Genomic DNA, 16,998 nt, shown 5'->3' on the forward strand with positions numbered 1-16,998 from the left:
CTGTCCCGATAATCGATAATCCAGCCACCAAGAGCTTGCCTCATCGATGTAGAGTTTGGAAACAACTTGGCCTTCTGAAAATTTCGTTTTACACAGTTTGAAAGCGTAATCTCATCGAACTCCGTTTCTCCCCGTGAAACGGAACTCTCACCCTTTAAGCTTCTTCCATCCACGGCCAAGCTGTTTCTATTTTTCGAAATTCGAATGACCTTAAACCGGATTTCGCTGGATAAATACGGTGCGTAGGTTTTACGCTTAATAACCAGAGATCGTGGCACGGAGTTATCGCGAGCCGTTTATACGTCGCGTATCGTCGATCTTCGTATGGCTTTTCCCCCTCCTCTGTTCTTTACAGTGAGCAGCAGCAGGTCTGAAGCTCAGTAGATCATCGTCTGGCGAAGAATTGCGCGTCACGTACTCGGCATTTTTCCCTGAATTTTTCCATCGACGTCGAGACCTCCTCGAAAAGAGCGGTCCGCCTTATCGTTCCTGCGTCAAACCGAAAGACGCTCTCTCAGGAAGATTTTCGACGTAGTAACTTTATCACGTAAAAAAAAAAAAAAAAAAAAAAAAAGAAAAAATACGGAACCGTGTACGTAGACTTTCGTTTCTCGCAATCAGATCTCTCTTTCGTCGATTCGCTTCGATGCAAGAACGAAGGGGAAAAGGCGAAATCGTAACAGAACCGGAAAGAAAACGGAAGAAAGTATAAAAACGTGTGCCGTACTTTTACGAGTCTTCTCTACTTTCGCGAGTAATGTCCCAGGCATATGGTGACGGCTGTTACTCCTTTACGACGCCAGGCCACCCTTTCCTGACTCTCCACCCTCCGGTATTCCCGCCACGCGTTCCAAAATCACCAGCTGCTAAAAACGTGCATACGAGACGAGAACGTCCCCGCCCCAACCCAAACCGATTTATCGACGATTTCAGCTCTATCCTCCGTCTTTTCAACCGGTTGGATTAAACACGTGTTCGATCGCTATCGGCGATTTCCTCGTGCGATACCGCTCGCTTCGCGTATCGAACAGTAAACACGAACACGTTCGATGATATTGTAACGCGGCGAGGACCAATTAGCATAGCTCGATACGAAAATCACGTGATATGAGTTTATCGCGAATATCACTGGTGCACGGTGATTCACTTTAATGAGTGGCAAGCTGCTCGTTTCTGGAAGTGCTATTAGCTTTAATGGAACGAGCCACGGATAAATAAGAGGAGCTGATCGAAAATTCTTGCGTGTTGCTCTGATACGTGCGTCGGACACTTGGAAACTTGAAAACCAAGTTTCTTCGCTGCTCCTTCTGTTTCCGCTGCTCGCGTTTCGATTACGAATGAGGAAGCTCCGTGAAAATCAAGAACTCGTTTCCTCGGTTGGTTGTGTCAGGTTCTCGTACGTTAAAAGCAGAGGCAAACTGAAACGTTCTTTAATTCCATTGCATAAATGTCATTTACATTAATTTTTCTTTTATACGTACAAACGTCACAGCTGAAAACCGTAATAACTCTTTTATAGAAGAACAGTTTTTTAATTCAATAGTTATAATTTCGATCGTTAAATAGGAAGATCAGAAAAAATTAAATAATTCGATGGAAATTCCGTATTATTCTATGATCAATTCAGAAGCATCCGTTATCTTCTATTTAGCGAGCACAAACCAACATTTCCTCTTTTTTCAACTCGTTGCTGTTACTTTTTTCGCGCTGGGACAATCGTATTCGGTTAATTTCCAGCAGAAGTTGTTTATGCCGCAATTCCGCGCAATTTTACTCCGGTTACTGAACTTTCGTAAGGGCAATCTCGGCTCGACGGTCTTTCGACTAAATTTATTTAATCGCGAGGAAAATTCTGCTGGAAGCAGCGTCGATCAAGAAATTTTTAACATTTAACATTCGCTGATTTCGTCGAAAGATCCTCCAACCGATATATTTAACGCATTATCTATACAATTTATCACCCAAAGGAAACACGTGCCAGTAATATTCTGGAAATATGGTAGAATGAATTTTTCCTTCATGCAACGTTTGTACCATTCGAGTTCTTCCTTCTCCAGAGCTTTGTGTCCGAGTAATTCGTCGAATATCATCGATTTTCGTCGGGTCTCTGCTTTTTCTATCCTCCATTGCCTTTGCAGGCCGATCTTGTACGTTTCCACGTCGATCGTTTTTTTGATACCCAACGATAGAACGTGCAGGCTGTCCTCCAAATAATCGTACACTGTGTCCAACTTTTCTTGCACGAGGTCCTTCTCTTGATTCATCGGGGAACGTGGTTGGAAAATGCCACGAACCAACTGGGTACAGGATTTTGAAAAATTACAGTTAGAGAAAGGTAAATGATTTCTAGATTTAATATGCTACATTGTATTATGTGTTTACGGAATATGCATACAGCATGTAGTATAGTGATTTTGATAAATTCAAACTTCAGACTATCGTCCTCTGGAATACGAACAATGGCATTTACTAAAATTCGATTATTCCAAATGTAAGTTTTCAAGCTTCCTTAAAATTATCATTCGTATCTTTCGCTCGCCGATTATCGCGTCCACTGTTATAATTTGTTTCGTTGTTCTATTAGTACGTACACAGAGATCAGAGGAAGAAAGAAGATTAGAAGTATATTTCTCGATTTCAGAAACTTACTCGAGACAAATCATTTAGTCTATTTATCTGTATTTACATTAACAATTAATTTTGTGAAATTTGGATCAATTAAATTTACTCGAAAGCCAAGCATTTTGGTGGTGGAATGCGGCTGGCTGGTCGATCGAGTAAATTTAATTGGAACATCTGGCAATAGGTTGATAAAAAGGACATTAATTCACTAACGGACATCCAATAGCGCCCGAGTGCTCTTTGGAGATCGATCACTGCATTTCCACCTGGTTCCTTGAATCCACGCAGAATACGAATACTCAATAATTCGGGCAAAGCTTCGACGTCGCCCATTAATGGCAGGTCATGGGTATTTTTCCAAATACCATTAGCGTTCCTTCCAAATGGGAATAGCCAATCGTACGGAATCGAATAAGTACTGCGCAATATGTCCCTCCTATCGAAATTCGTTGGCTTCAGCTGATAATCCTGGTGGCGGTGAAATAAAAATACGAACAAGCTATTTCCTTTAGAAAATAGATTTACACAATTTCACGATCAAAGCGAATATAAAAATTGTAGTTGCGTGTGTTCCTTTTTCGTGATTTCAATTCTGAAGCTTTCAATTGCCCGTTCAACAAAGTTGCAAGATTCTGTCGTTACTCTTTTGAAAACATTTTTAAGAAAATAAAAGTTCTCGCGTTTGAAAACAAACTTTTACTTGTCTCGGTAAAGCTTGTTAAAGGCACTTGAAAGTTCTTTATCGTTTTCTCTTATCTATTATACAGTTACTCATAACAGCATGGAAAATTAACGTTTCATCCTACAAACATTTAAACTAAACGGTAAAGACTATTCGATACGATTTAATCGAATGCCGAAACTAATATAATTCAAAGCGCGGAATACAGAAGAAAATTCAGCTTTTAGTAGATGAAAACAAACAGTGAAAGCACCCAAACGATCTTTAATTATTTCCTATTGCTATGATAAATTAAAATCGCCTCAATGAGGCGAGAACTAGAGAACGTAACGATTCAAAGATCTTGTTGTATTCTATGAATTGCTCTCTCGTTTTGTCTCGTTGCTCAAATTAAGCGAAGTACAGACTCTACGACTCTAAGCAATTATCTCGCTATTGTACATTTCCTCTTATTTCTTCTACGAATAAAAGTATGAAAATTAATCAATCTAACCGGGAACGATAGTGCGTTTTTCAGTCGAGATTCAGTTGCCACAGGTTCACACGCGATGAGGCGATGAAGTGTCGGTCGATTGGGGCTCGGATATAAAATGATGCTCGTTTCCTTATCGAAGATCGCTGTCAGCTCCGTTTGATTCCTGGTAAATCTATGAACGTACTCGTAAGCCGTGAGATCTCGATTTATGGCAAATATTCTACAATTAGTTCTGTTGCTCTTGAAACAGAGCGTTTCATGACTGCAGGAAGGTTCAAGGTCTTCTTCGAACTTTTCGTCGTAATATTCTTTTTCCTTCGAGTCGACGGTGTTGGCGTCCGCTTTCTCACGTTTTAGCGTTTCGGCGTTCGGTTTGTAACGCGTTTTGCCATCGCTTGTTACTTCGAATACGTTGCCAAAGACGTCAGTGGTGGTGAATATGACGGCCGATGACTCGGAAGGGAAGAAATTGTACGTGGAAGTAGATTGGTTGCCGCAATTGGTGCACGTATTGCCTTTGAACGACAGATCGTCTTCGTTGATCTAGTAAAAATGTATTTTCTTGTAAAATAGTACAAGTAGCAGCGTGTGAATTTTAGCACATTCGTCTGAAGTTTGAAGGTGTCAAAATACACGAGAATAATAATTTATAGCAACGTATTAACATAGGGAAATATATTAAACGTTGAAAATATAATCACTAAAATAATTTCCTGCCTAGATTCTATCTTTCCAATTATCTTCGTAAAAGTGCCTGCAGGCGAGTAAATTTTCTATCGCTGATTAAAGAGATCGAAGTATAGACACTTTCGTTTTGTAGGAATTATCGGGAAAATGTTATCATCGGCACCTTGCTGGTCGGCAAATTAAAAAATTACGAAAACCAAACTATTTATTCAGTTGATATGGAATCTTAGAATTACCAGGTAGTAAAATTGTAGAATTGTAAAATCGTGAAACTTTCCTTACCGAATATACCCATGAAAGGTTGGATCAGAAAAAGCTACACGAGATTCGCCATTCTAAGGAACCTTTTATCGACTCTAAAATACGATTTTAATCGCAATTTCTCGCAAAGACCGGGAAGTACCGGAAGTGCTATTAGAGTCACACGGTTGGTAGATATCCGTTTTCCAACGAATCTCATCTAGCAGGTTTTGATTACCTTTAGATTAACTCCGTCCGCCATCGAAACTTCGTAATGACCTCTTCTCGATATGCTGACTCGAAGATCGTCCGGCATCGATAAAGTGCAGTTAACTGCTGACTGATCGTAGAACACGGTGGCATAGTTCTTGTGTTCCATGCGACACGTCAACAGGACGGAGACGAAACTGTCCCTGATCAATAGCTCGTTTATTTTCTCCTCGTAATCCGCGTTCACTTTCGGCGAAGAAGTTTCATCGACGTATTTCAGATTCGATAACGACGGATCGATGCAGTGCTGCTGCTCGTCTTCCTTTATTCCATCAGAAACGAAGTATAGTAGAATTTCTTCCTCGGTCCAGTCACACATCACTGGCTCCTTTTCTATAGTGTAGCCAATCGTGATACGCGTACCGTCTAGAACCGAGCTTTGAATTATACCGGACCTTTACGCCATAGGAATCTTTCTATAAAACTTTCAAAACCGTTCCACCATGCGATAATCGTTTCTGTTATTTCCTTTCTCGACGTAATATTATCGGTTTTGTACGCGATAAAATTGTCAATTGAAAGCAGAAAAATACCTCGCCTTCGCGCTGATAATCAGGCGAAATGTTCCCAAAGCTTTCTTAACGAAATATAGTAAAGGTAAAAAATGCATTGGTATCATGAGAGAGAGAGAGAGAGAGGGAGATTTTTTGTTTCGATAATAAAATGGATCGTTAGAAAAATTACTGCAGGCTAGTAAACAAAATTGGCAATTCATTAAATTGCATAAGTCATTTTCTCTGGGAAAAATTATGCGAATGGCAATAAAAGAACGTGGATCTACCAAGTCAGAGTTGGTGCTTCAAGAATTTCAATTTCGTAATTATTTGTTCTAATAAGAGTACGCGTGTGGAACTTTGAACGTGTCTTACATATTAGTTCAATTCGGATTCGATGTTACAATTTTAAAATACTCTGACTCTCTTCGGTGTATCGGCCGATCTAATGACACTTTCTGATCACTTCGGTTTCTGTTTTATTAGAAACAGCTGAGAATGTGATCTTATTAGTTGAAATTCGCATTTGCTAGACACACGTTACGTGTGTCAAGAGCCAAGGACCAGAAAGAAAACGTTCGTTTTAATTCTACCCACGCAGAAATGAAGTAACATTCCTTTCGACATTGCGTGTTTCGTTTTTCGCTCTACTCAGAACAAATATATATACGTTACAAGTACCTAAATAACAAATTCGCGAGCAATCGCAGCCAATTTAAGAAATAATGAATTTCAAAGTACTTGAGGCTATCACGGTTATGTTAAGATCGATGTTGTTGCGGAGCAAACTTTCTGGAAACTCGTTCCACGAAAGAATTTGCTTTACCTAACTGACAACGCAGCCGAAAAACTTTCATAATCAGATTACAATCTCTATGATACGATATTAATTTGTTAATAATGTTATTGATCATTAATCGAGAAAAAAATTCAATCATTGATGAAATAAATATAAAAATGAGAAAAGAGTACAGTATAATGTGTGTGTGTGTGTGTGTGTGTGTGTAGAAGAGTAACGATCACGTTATAAAGATATAGTTGAAAAATTCGAGCGTTTCTATTCATAAAGCTATGAAAGTCAAGGAACGTTCGATACAGGAGTCGATACGTTCGAGTCACGTTCGCTTGGAACCAGTTTCCCAGCGGTAAAATTTTTTATTTCATTCTATGGCTTCCCACGAGCCATTTATAAATAAAACAAAATGAGTCACCTGGCTCTCGAACGTACATACTAATACTTGCGATACAGAAAAGTGTGTGTATCGAGTTTAGACGGATTAAAAAAGAACGATCGATAACGAGGTTCGTTACGAGTTTCTTTGCCACTGATGAAAAAAGAATTAAAGGGTAGTAGAATCATTACGTTAAAGTGCTATCGACGCGCTTTACTTCTCGTAGTAGTTGGTCAAACGTTTGTAGGAACTGCATTCAACCGAGCAAATAAAATACAGGCGGAGATGAGGAAAGTTTGGACGAAAGTTTATGAACTTGACTTTCGCATAGGTTACGAAAATGTTTTGTACAACACAGCCGTGAATCGTAGCATGATTTTCCAGCGTTGCACAAGATAAATATTTGTCGTTTGATAACGTTAAATCATGAGGCAGAGTGTTTAACAAAATTATAAAGTACACAGCAACGCGGATCGGTATCGGACTGTTGAAATCATTCTGTTTGTCATCGAAGATAAAAGAGCAATCAAATGCTTAACAACGCTGAGTTTTTGGATTACAGAGAGCTAGTTTGACATTTACTTTTTGCTCGAAATTCATCGATTCTGTGGTGTCATTCTCAGTTTATTTTTCAACTCGCTAAAAGTTTAGATAGGTATTTTACAAACATGGATTCTTTTGACTTTAGACGTTTGTTAACACGATAGAAATATACTATAGAACGAGATGTCGTATACAAGTGACACTTTATCGAGAGGATGTTTTTTACTATGAATTTTGAAGGAACCGTATCTTTTGGATTAATGTGAACATTTCAGAATATAATTTAAAGAGATTTTGATTATTGTATCTACGTTATTCAAATTAGATATCGTCGCTCTAGTTCTTAACTGTTCTACCTCCGCTAGTTTGTAAACTGAGAAAACTGAGTTCAAAGTTTATGAAGTGTGTTATTGTGTGTGTGCTTAGGATTGAATATTTAATTAATAAAATTAATTTATAAAAGAACCGAATATTTATACCAAGTTGAATTTTCATAATATTAGCATAAATTTGTATTCTTTATACCTATCAGATACACGTGAATCGGTTGATTACATTCTTTTATTTTAAATAGAGTTCGAGCGGTTAAGAACTAGGGCGAGGATATGTAGGTCACAGGTAAAAATCACGATAAGTCATATTTTCTATCTTTTATCGATGTTCTATATTCCATAGAATTCTATAGAAGAGGAATTTTTAAACGCGATATATCGTCAACCATTTCCACATCAAAACTATCTTTTTAATTAATCAGTTTCTCTTAATTAAGCCAAGCTTTCCTGCAAAACATTTCGAACTGATCGTTTTTGTTCAAAAAGTTTGTATCTTCGACTGTATCAGATTCTTCCTTTCTTCGATTATTTTACGTCGAAAGCAATGCAAAAGTAAAAAGGTCGGTAAAAATGGACTCGTCATACTTTTCCCGTGTCACCTTTATATTACTCGCAATACTTGCGATGTAATTATTTCACGATAGACCAATTAGCGTGTCTCGTCGTTGAAGATTTAATATTCGACGACAGAACAAATTGATCAATTCGTAGTAAGAAGAGGAAAGTTGCAGAATGAAAGATGACGACAGGTATAGACTTAACTGTTACGTTTATTATGAAGCGCTTACGTAACTTCTCGAACATTTTATCCGATTTAGATGTATCGATCTCATTGAACGAAATATAATAGCGCGCAGAAATCAGAATCCGCCCTACAAAGTGGCAGGTACGCTGAAACGTACCTGGGTATCTGACGATCAATTCCCCATCGGAATTCAGCAACATGTTGGTACCGTCGGCGCGACGCGTGAATTTCTCGTCGACCTCGTAGTCTGACGCCATTCTCACGAGTAATCGATGCTGTTCACTTACGATCAAGTCGTCTAGCACCTCGTACAGCCCACCGTCGTCATTCAACACTATGTACCGTGACACTTTGACCGTGTTGTCCATCGTTGACAGAACGTCGTCACGATCCTGAAGGCAAGTCATGTTCCGATCAACGAAGACCAAGACATGTTTGAATGCTGGCAATCGCGTTACGATTTCACATGTAATACGGGAAATTGTTGTTGTTGTCTAGCAAATAATTCAAGCTTGGGAAACGAAGAGCAATTCGATGAATAGGAAAGAAACGATCGAAAGAGGAACATTTTATTTGTTATCGTTTAATTACGTTTCCTTGCATTTGTTTGTGATTTTTGCTTTCTAGGAGCACATCATGGAATAGCTTTAATTATCAGGGATTTTATTTGAAAAGGAAGACGAAGAATATTGGTTTTCCTTGTTTTTCATAATCTTTGAAAGAAATTTTTATTGATCGTACTATCAGCGAGATTCGTCCTTGCGAATGTCCAACTATTAAAATATCTTTGTCCATTGAGTAGGTATTGATGGATTTTAAAGTAATCGACTAACTTTTTTAAACATTACGTTTATATATTTCGTATTAAATAATAGAAGAAATTGTGTATTTTATTTTCTCACTGATTGTGCAATTAGTTTATGCATTCCAACATAAACGACCAAGCGTCGATGCTTTAAACGTTTCCCTCGAGTTGAATTCTTGTCGTATTAGATCAGATCGGACTCGTTCGTGGGTTAAAACGAAATTTAACGGGTACTTGACTCACCATCGTTAAATTCTGCTGTGCAGACACAGAATCTACCTCGTCCGCTTCGAGCAACGCAGACTTGAAGCCAGTCATTGGCTTTCTCTTGACTTTAGATAGAACCTTCGGCTCTTTCGGTCTGTCGCCTTTAAAAGTGGAATACGGATACATTTTCAAGGCTCGTCTCAATTCACAAAGCTTAAAACAATATTCAGAATACGCGTTAAAACAGATAACAGTCAACGGTAATCCTGAAATAGAATGCATAAATTTGTAAATTACAGTAGAACGCCGATTATCCGAACTAATTGGCAGACAAATCCGTCCGGATAAGAGGTTTTTCGGATGATCGGTTCGAAAGAACCGTGGACGTGTCATAATTCAACTAGAAAATAAACTTTGGGAAATAAATTTTCCAAATATGAATGTTTATTACGCGAAAGAATACACATTCGGTAAGAGAAATACGATACAAAGAGTAAGATAAACGCTTTTAAATCCCGTCAAGTTGCAGAGTCCCTCTGACACGAACATTTGTACAGTATCCGTTTCTTTTCGACGTTTTGCCCATTACAATGCGATATTCAACGCGTTTTCAGCTCCGCTGTGTGTTAGAATATTGCACCGGTTAATACCACATTCGGTCATACCTTCTTTTATATAAACATTACTGGATAAAATAATATCGTCGTGAGTCGTACTTTTATATCCTGGATTATTTTTATCTATATTTAACCACTTCTGTATATCGTCGTTATTACAATCTTTGAATCCGTATCTATATATTGCGTGCCAAACTTTTCAATTCACCATTGGTTCCAATTTGTCTAACATTAGCATATGCAGCATTGCACGATCTGTTCCATGCTCGTTTAAGCGTAGCTGCGTGTGTTATTATGTTACGTGTTAACTTTTCCCATGCTTCGTTCAACACATAAATGCGATCTTTTAAATCAAGCTTCTTACAAAATTGTAACACAACTCGCGTTGTTGTCGTCAACGATTAACAAATATCGCAATAAATTCTTTTGGCAATATCTCTCGAAAGATTGAATAATTAATTGATCCATAGGACGAAGCCCTGATGTTACGATACATCGGGAGATAACGAAAGATGTTTACCATTTCGCTTTCAAATTGTAGAAGTTGCGCGGAAAATTGCCGGTCTTGTCACAGTTATAAATACGATCTTAATCTTAATCCTTTTCTTGCGCGAGAATTATTAAAAACTTGAAGAAATTCTTTAGCCGTGGAACTGTCAGCGGATAATTTTCCTTCCGCAAGGTCGAGTTTACGTGTTCCATATCTTAATTCAAATTGTTTTAGCCAACCAGTAGGTGCTTTAAAACTTCTATTATTGCCTAACTTCGTATTCAATTCAAAAGCTTCCTCTTGAATTAATGGACCCGAAGATGCTATACCAGTGCTTCGTTTTTGTAAAATCCATTTGTACATAACCCGATCTAATTTATCATCCTTTGATATTTTCAAACTTCTACGGAGACGCAAGTTACTTTCATATAAGTTCTTCCGAAGTCGAAATAATTTTGATTCGCTATCTTTGATGTCGCTAGTTACAGATTTTCCAGCATCGTATTCTGTGATTAAATTAAACGCACTTCCATCCTTTTTTAAACGTTAAATAATATTTGATTTATCTTGTACTGACAACACCATTCTCTTTTTCTTTTTATACTCATGGTATATGTAAAATCTGTACGTACGCGTTACATTCAGACGATACATTAAGACATTACAACGAGAGGTTTGAAGCAGCAAAAACACGTGTACAAAACTGCAAGCATTGTTTAAACATCGTCAGATATTTAGTTTAAACGTGTACTTTGTACATATGTAGGTGCGCAAATGATTCATCCTGTATTCGGATAATCGGCGTTCTACTATATCATAAACGACACATTTTATTTTTGCTTTGATATTTTTCAAAAAGCATTGCAAATACCTGAACCATTTTTTGGCACGTTAACCTGCTCATCGTGATTTTCGTGTCGTTCGACTCGAAGCTCCTCGAAGGCTATACAATTGACGATTACTCCGTTAGGCCGAAGAACTGTTACTCTGCCATCGTCCAGATATTTTAGAACGGTGCCATTTCTCAGAAACCTTCTGCAAATTTCACGATCACCTTCGGGGTTAGTGTATCCCTTTGGTATGTAGGACTGTTTAATGTAATATGGATTATCCGGACCGTCACCGATGATTGGTTCTATCAGTAATCCCGTCGGCCACGAGATTCTTTGCTCGACGTTCGTGTCTTGCCAGGTATGAAAACGATTCTTTGACGTATCTAATGCAAATTTACCAAATAATTAATTACGGGAGATGACGGCAAAAATATCGCTAAAAATATCGTAAAAGTATTGGGTTGGCAACTAAATCAGGTTACGTGGTAAAAAAAGGACGTTTTCGATATCATAATATTTCTATTGTATATGAAAATTGCAATATTTATTTTTAAACGAAATAATAAAATACAGCAAAGAAATATTTCATTTTGGAAAATTTGATCGTTTAGTGAAACTATTCTTAAAGTTAATAAATAGAAGTCGCACGTGAATCATTCTTTTGTAAATTAACTGTACTAGAAATTGTTATAGAATATGAGATGGAACAATTCGTGTAAGCGCACGATGAAATCTGGTACGCTTACATGGTTGCAAAGTTTGTTGCGTAGCAGCATACAAGCTGCATGTTAATCAAAACTTGATTCAAACGTCACTTCCATAGTGTCTTTTGCAGCTACTCCTACGATATTAATTTATCTCGTAAAAGGTACGTACGTCACGGTGCATAGGATGAAATTTAACAAGGAATATATTCACCGAGTCAGTGTGATCGACATTGTCTCTCGTCGGTAACTTTTTAAGATTTTCATTTTAATTAATTGAATTAATTCGTTTCGATCGATTCGTCACATACAAGGGTTGAATCTTTTGATCCTATTATGCGCTTGAAGCTCGTTATCCGACTGTGGATATTTATGCGAATTCACATTTTTATGAAGATAGTTAAAAAACCGGAGTCTAGCAACAAGTTTGTTTCATTTTCTAAATATTCTAACTAGTACTGTATATTTGATATATTTGATAATTTTGTGCTTTTAAATTTAAACAAATGCATGAAACTTCACATTCCGTATACTTTTAAAATAACCAAATAATATCGTCGATTCATCGGTTTAAAAAGGAAGAGGAAATTTCTAAAATATTTGACTCTTACGTGACGACGCCAGTTTCTTCTGGAAAGCAAGAATAATGCCGATTCTACTCGTTACGTGCAATATCTCGTTCGTTTCAGGACCATCGATTCTATGAAACAATCGTAAACTGTATCCATGCAGAGTAACCGTGATTCGTAAGTTCTTGGTTTTGTAAAGCCAATCGTCTATTTCCACTTGTACCAAAGTGTCATCGGCCGAGTAAAACGTTTTCTTGCGATTTGTCACTTGTACACGTAGTCTCTCAAGATCATAACCTACGAAATCATAAACTGGTTCCCTCTCGGTATCGGGTGGAGCCAGTGACACTTTTCCAGTAATCAATGGAGAGATTTCATCGGCGATTGACTTCTTCGAACTGATCCTTCGACTGGACGATTTGTCGTTCCTCTTTTTGCCTTCCTTAGGGCTCTTCTTTCTCTTTTTTCCGGCGTTCGTCATTTCTTCTATGGGAGTAAGGGGCGATACATCTACGAAAGAAGATTCTATTGGCGTCACAGATTTCATTACTATCGTATTTCTCATACTGGAATCGTAAGACCGTCGAAAATAAATATCTTTGGAAATTATTATATCCAATACCGAGATAGTTTGATCAAGCGAATATTGAATTTGAAACGAAAGAATACTAAACAATTGCTAATATCAGAATTCTTAAAATCACGCAGTTTCCTTAATCGAAAGAACAGGATCGCGTCATTGGCACACATACTACATATACGTCTTTGTATATTATCATATACATTTTATATCTAAAATATGCAAAGTGTATGTTCGATGGACAGTTTAAAGAAGACCTGGAGATCGAGTCGAAAGGATAGAACGTCTTCTTACCGACATCCAAACTACTTTTTTGCCTATCAAGATCCCTGCTGGCTTGCGAATCTTTTGCTTTTAGTGTCCCAGGGAGAATGAAGTCCTCGTCACGGAACAGCATCGTCTCCTCGTATATCTCGGCGCTCTTTCTCATCAATCTTTCCATGGACTTGGCCGTCTGCAATCTGTACAGCTCCTCCTCCCGGCGTAGCCAATCCTTCTCCTCGGGCACTACGTATTTGCAGAAATCACGAAGTCGGACCGGCGTCCGAATACTAGACATTCTTTCTTCGGTGCTTACTCCATTGATTTTCCACTTGTTACAGAAACACAGCAACAGAGAGTCGGTAGGTTCGAAGTATCGCAGACCGACGTGATCGAACGCAAGGAGACACTCGTAAAGAAACTGTAGAAAAATTGCCTCCGATAATAGTTCGACGTCGCTGAAATCTTCGAGACGAGCTCTATCCAATACTCTTGTCTTGAACACGTTCTCTTCCAAATAACCCGGGACTAATAATTCACGAGGGTCTATCAGGTCGAACAGCGGCGAACACTCGACGATATCTGGAACGATTTTCCCGTAATCGATGTTACCATCGCTGAGAAAATGGAGTTCCGGCGTCAATTTCGAGGTTAGGCTCGGCAAAGACTTGCTACGTTTCGGTGAAAGCGCGAACGCTTCGTTTCGCATCGTCTCGTTCGAATCTTCTTTCGTTTTTATACCTTTTATACTGTCTAGCGTTTCGGAATCTTTGGTTTTACACTCCAACGATCGAAATATCATTCTGTCGAACATTAAAACGTGCAAATAATGTCGAACCTCTTCGTCGCTTATCTCCACGTCGAAATAACGTCGAATGTTATCGATGTGACGGGCGTATTCGTTCAATTTTTTCTCTGAGATTTCGTCCTTTCGACGAAAACTCGCGACCATTGGATGCCGGAAAATGGGCAAAATGTTGTCGATCAAATCTGTCAGGTTTCGGATCACTGGAATCGCGCAGTCATCGAGAAGACGAATGGCTTCTAGCAGACTATCTCCGTGAAGGATTAGTTCAATGTCAGCCGGGGTTTGTCCACCATCGATGTTGTATTCCACGTCATCGAGGTCGTATTTAATATTCAGAATCTTCACTTTTTCTTCGACGAACGAGACGAGGGACTGACTTGTCATTTCCGCTTTCGTTTTCGTCTCTACGTCGTGCTACGCGTAATTATAAAACGTTACTTTTTCACTATCAATTTGGTAAAACTTTCTTCTTCGCTCGGATCAAATCATTTATCTCGTAATCTGCATATTCCATAATACAACATTCGTACGATGGAATTTACAGAAAATTAATTTTTTCTATCGTTTAATTTCGGAATTAATATATTTCAGTTAACTGTGGTCCGCGAATGCAGTTTGCATATTTAATCTTTTACGCGAGCCGTACAAATAATTACAAAAAAAGGTATGAAACTTATCAGCTTACTTGTTGACCCATCTTCGCATCCCCTTTCTCGTCGATGCAATTTTCCACCGTAATTCTTTCCTCATTCGCTTCAACTTGCGTCAATATTGCAAACAATATCAGCGGAACTGAAACGCACTCTGGAGGAAACGCATCCAGCAAGGTCTCATAAACTTCCGCATTCGCTTTCTTCGTACTTTCACCGGCGATACCCTTCTCCACTTTCATGCTTTTCAAATAGTTACCATGCTGTCTATAAAGATCGTAAAAATCGTATACGATATACGACACTCTGTCGTACATGTCCTTCTTCAGAGCTTCATGCTGCTCCTTATTTGAAGTTTCTGGCAGCAGCGGTGGACAAAATATGAGAAAACCGATATCACAATATTCTTGGTACGCTACAGGATCCATCAATCGTTTCTTCACTTTCGTCCAAAAGTTAAACAACCTAATCTTACTGACACTATACTCTTCTAGAAAATATAGTTTTCTACTTTCTGTGGATTCCTCCTCGATATCTTCGTACTGTACGTGATCCAGTTGTTCGTTCGGTCGTTTGATCTGCATCATGCAACTTAATGGCACGCCAACGTTTATCAAATGTTGTGGTAGATCCGGATCGTGGAAGCCCGTGAGAATTATGTAAAGATTTGGTCCATTCACGGGGGCATCGTCAACGTAAACAGCGTCTCGCCATTCTTCGCCGCGCTTTCGCAGTTTCGTGTTCGCCTTTCTGTCGAATACTTCCGGATCCAATTTCTTCGTGGCTGGCTGCGCTCCTGTCGAGACGATCATTTCAATTTCGACAATTTACAGAAGTCGATCCCATTCCCCTTGCCATCGAAGACCACACGAAGAACAACACGACAAGTTCATTTTTCTTAATTTCTTGACTTCGATGGCACTCGTTACGCTCGCGAATATGACTTTCCTGAAAACAGGTGACGAATCCATGAAATTTTATAAACGATCAAGCGAAGAATTTGAAGAAACTGATTGCTGCATTTTGAAAATCGCTTATCGTGTTTTTCGCCCTGTGATCTTCGATTGCTTTCGTTCCATCCACGTCGTTTTAGAAAAATTGTAAGAGAATTTAACCCATTTGCATCCAAACGCGGATTAATCCGCTGCGACTGCTTTTTATTTCAGTCGCCAAGTATTCTTCAGATGTGAGAGTTCACGTTTGACCCGTTTATCAGCATCTCGCCTATATCAGTTTATTGTATCGACGTTTCAAAGAATTCTACGAGAAATAATATGACTTAATTTTTTATTTCTTATTTTTTTAAAATAAATAATTTTTTCTTTTTTCCTCTGTTATAAAGAACGTAAGATGCTATGTTTGCGAAGTAACATTGTCTGCCAATCGTTTCGAACAGTAAATTTCGGATAAACCCCATGAAGAATGTCATTTACTGCGCCTACGACCGACCGCGTGCGGTGATAGGGGCCAGTCCTCTTAAGTAGAGCCATGATGCAAATGGGATAAAATTGTAGTGGCACGTGAGTTAGAGGACAATTCAACTCATGTTGTTATTTTGCCTCGGGACATTCACACCGCCTTCACGCACGCAACGTAACGATAAATAAACTCCGGGCAAAACAATGTAGCCGCTACGTGCAACCGTCGATCAAAGACGAATTTGAATTTTCCGACTCTCCCCCGACCAGTATAAATAAACGCACGCGATCGCGAGCGAATCAGTTGTTAACGGAGTTACAGTCAGTTGTCGATCAGTTATCAACCAGTTATCAACGAATTATCGATCTAATTAACGAGTCATTAGCGATCCTATTTTACGACTTATACACTGTACGAGCATCTCAGCGAATGTAGTTTGTATACTAATTTATTATTTTAAATATATTCGACGGTTTCAACAATGAGCAATCTCGTCCAATAAATCTCACGGTCAAACCTTCCTTAAATGTTACAACAAGTACTTCACTTTGAATATTTTTTATATTTCGGCATCTTACGCGCAATTTTTACATCGCCGCATCTTTAAATTTTCCATAAATAATCAATTTTACTCTATTAAGAAAACACGAACGATCCTATTACCGAATCTAACCCTTAATTCTACTCAAATTACTTTATACCAGAATTTTATCGTCATAATTAGAATAGCAACGCACCTATCGTCTGGTCAGTTGCTAATAACGTTCCCCATAGACGTTAGGGGCGTGATTTT

The 16,998-nt window shown here is 38.5% G+C and overlaps 1 protein-coding gene across 1 annotated transcript; it reads right to left on the reverse strand.

The window, feature by feature from the left end:
* Positions 1-1,889: 1,889 nt before the first annotated feature.
* LOC117151148 lies at positions 1,890-14,302 on the reverse strand. The gene is made up of 11 exons (XM_033318413.1): positions 13,362-14,302; positions 12,530-13,012; positions 11,253-11,597; positions 10,476-10,887; positions 9,940-10,067; positions 9,311-9,540; positions 8,420-8,654; positions 4,945-5,342; positions 3,798-4,322; positions 2,836-3,090; positions 1,890-2,297 (listed from the first exon to the last, which is right to left on the reverse strand). The coding sequence occupies exons 1-11, from the start codon at positions 14,278-14,280 to the stop codon at positions 1,890-1,892; spliced, it is 4,338 nt and encodes a 1,445-aa protein (XP_033174304.1). The 5' UTR covers positions 14,281-14,302.
* Positions 14,303-16,998: the final 2,696 nt, after the last annotated feature.

Source organism: Bombus impatiens, unplaced genomic scaffold, assembly GCF_000188095.3.
Source record: "Bombus impatiens unplaced genomic scaffold, BIMP_2.2 scf_0096, whole genome shotgun sequence".
Lineage (NCBI taxonomy): Eukaryota > Metazoa > Arthropoda > Insecta > Hymenoptera > Apidae > Bombus > Bombus impatiens.

What these genes read in the sequence shown, in the direction of transcription:
- LOC117151148 (XM_033318413.1), bottom strand. Translation starts at nt 14,280, where the DNA reads ATGGTCGCGAGTTTTCGTCGAAAGGACGAAATCTCAGAGAAAAAATTG. An exon ending in CGGACGGAGTTAATCTAAAG is followed by an intron (nt 4,323 to 4,944) that starts GTAATCAAAACC and finishes CATTTTTACTAG; the next exon opens with ATCAACGAAGACGATCTGTC. An exon ending in AAAACGCACTATCGTTCCCG is followed by an intron (nt 3,091 to 3,797) that starts GTTAGATTGATT and finishes CACCGCCACCAG; the next exon opens with GATTATCAGCTGAAGCCAAC.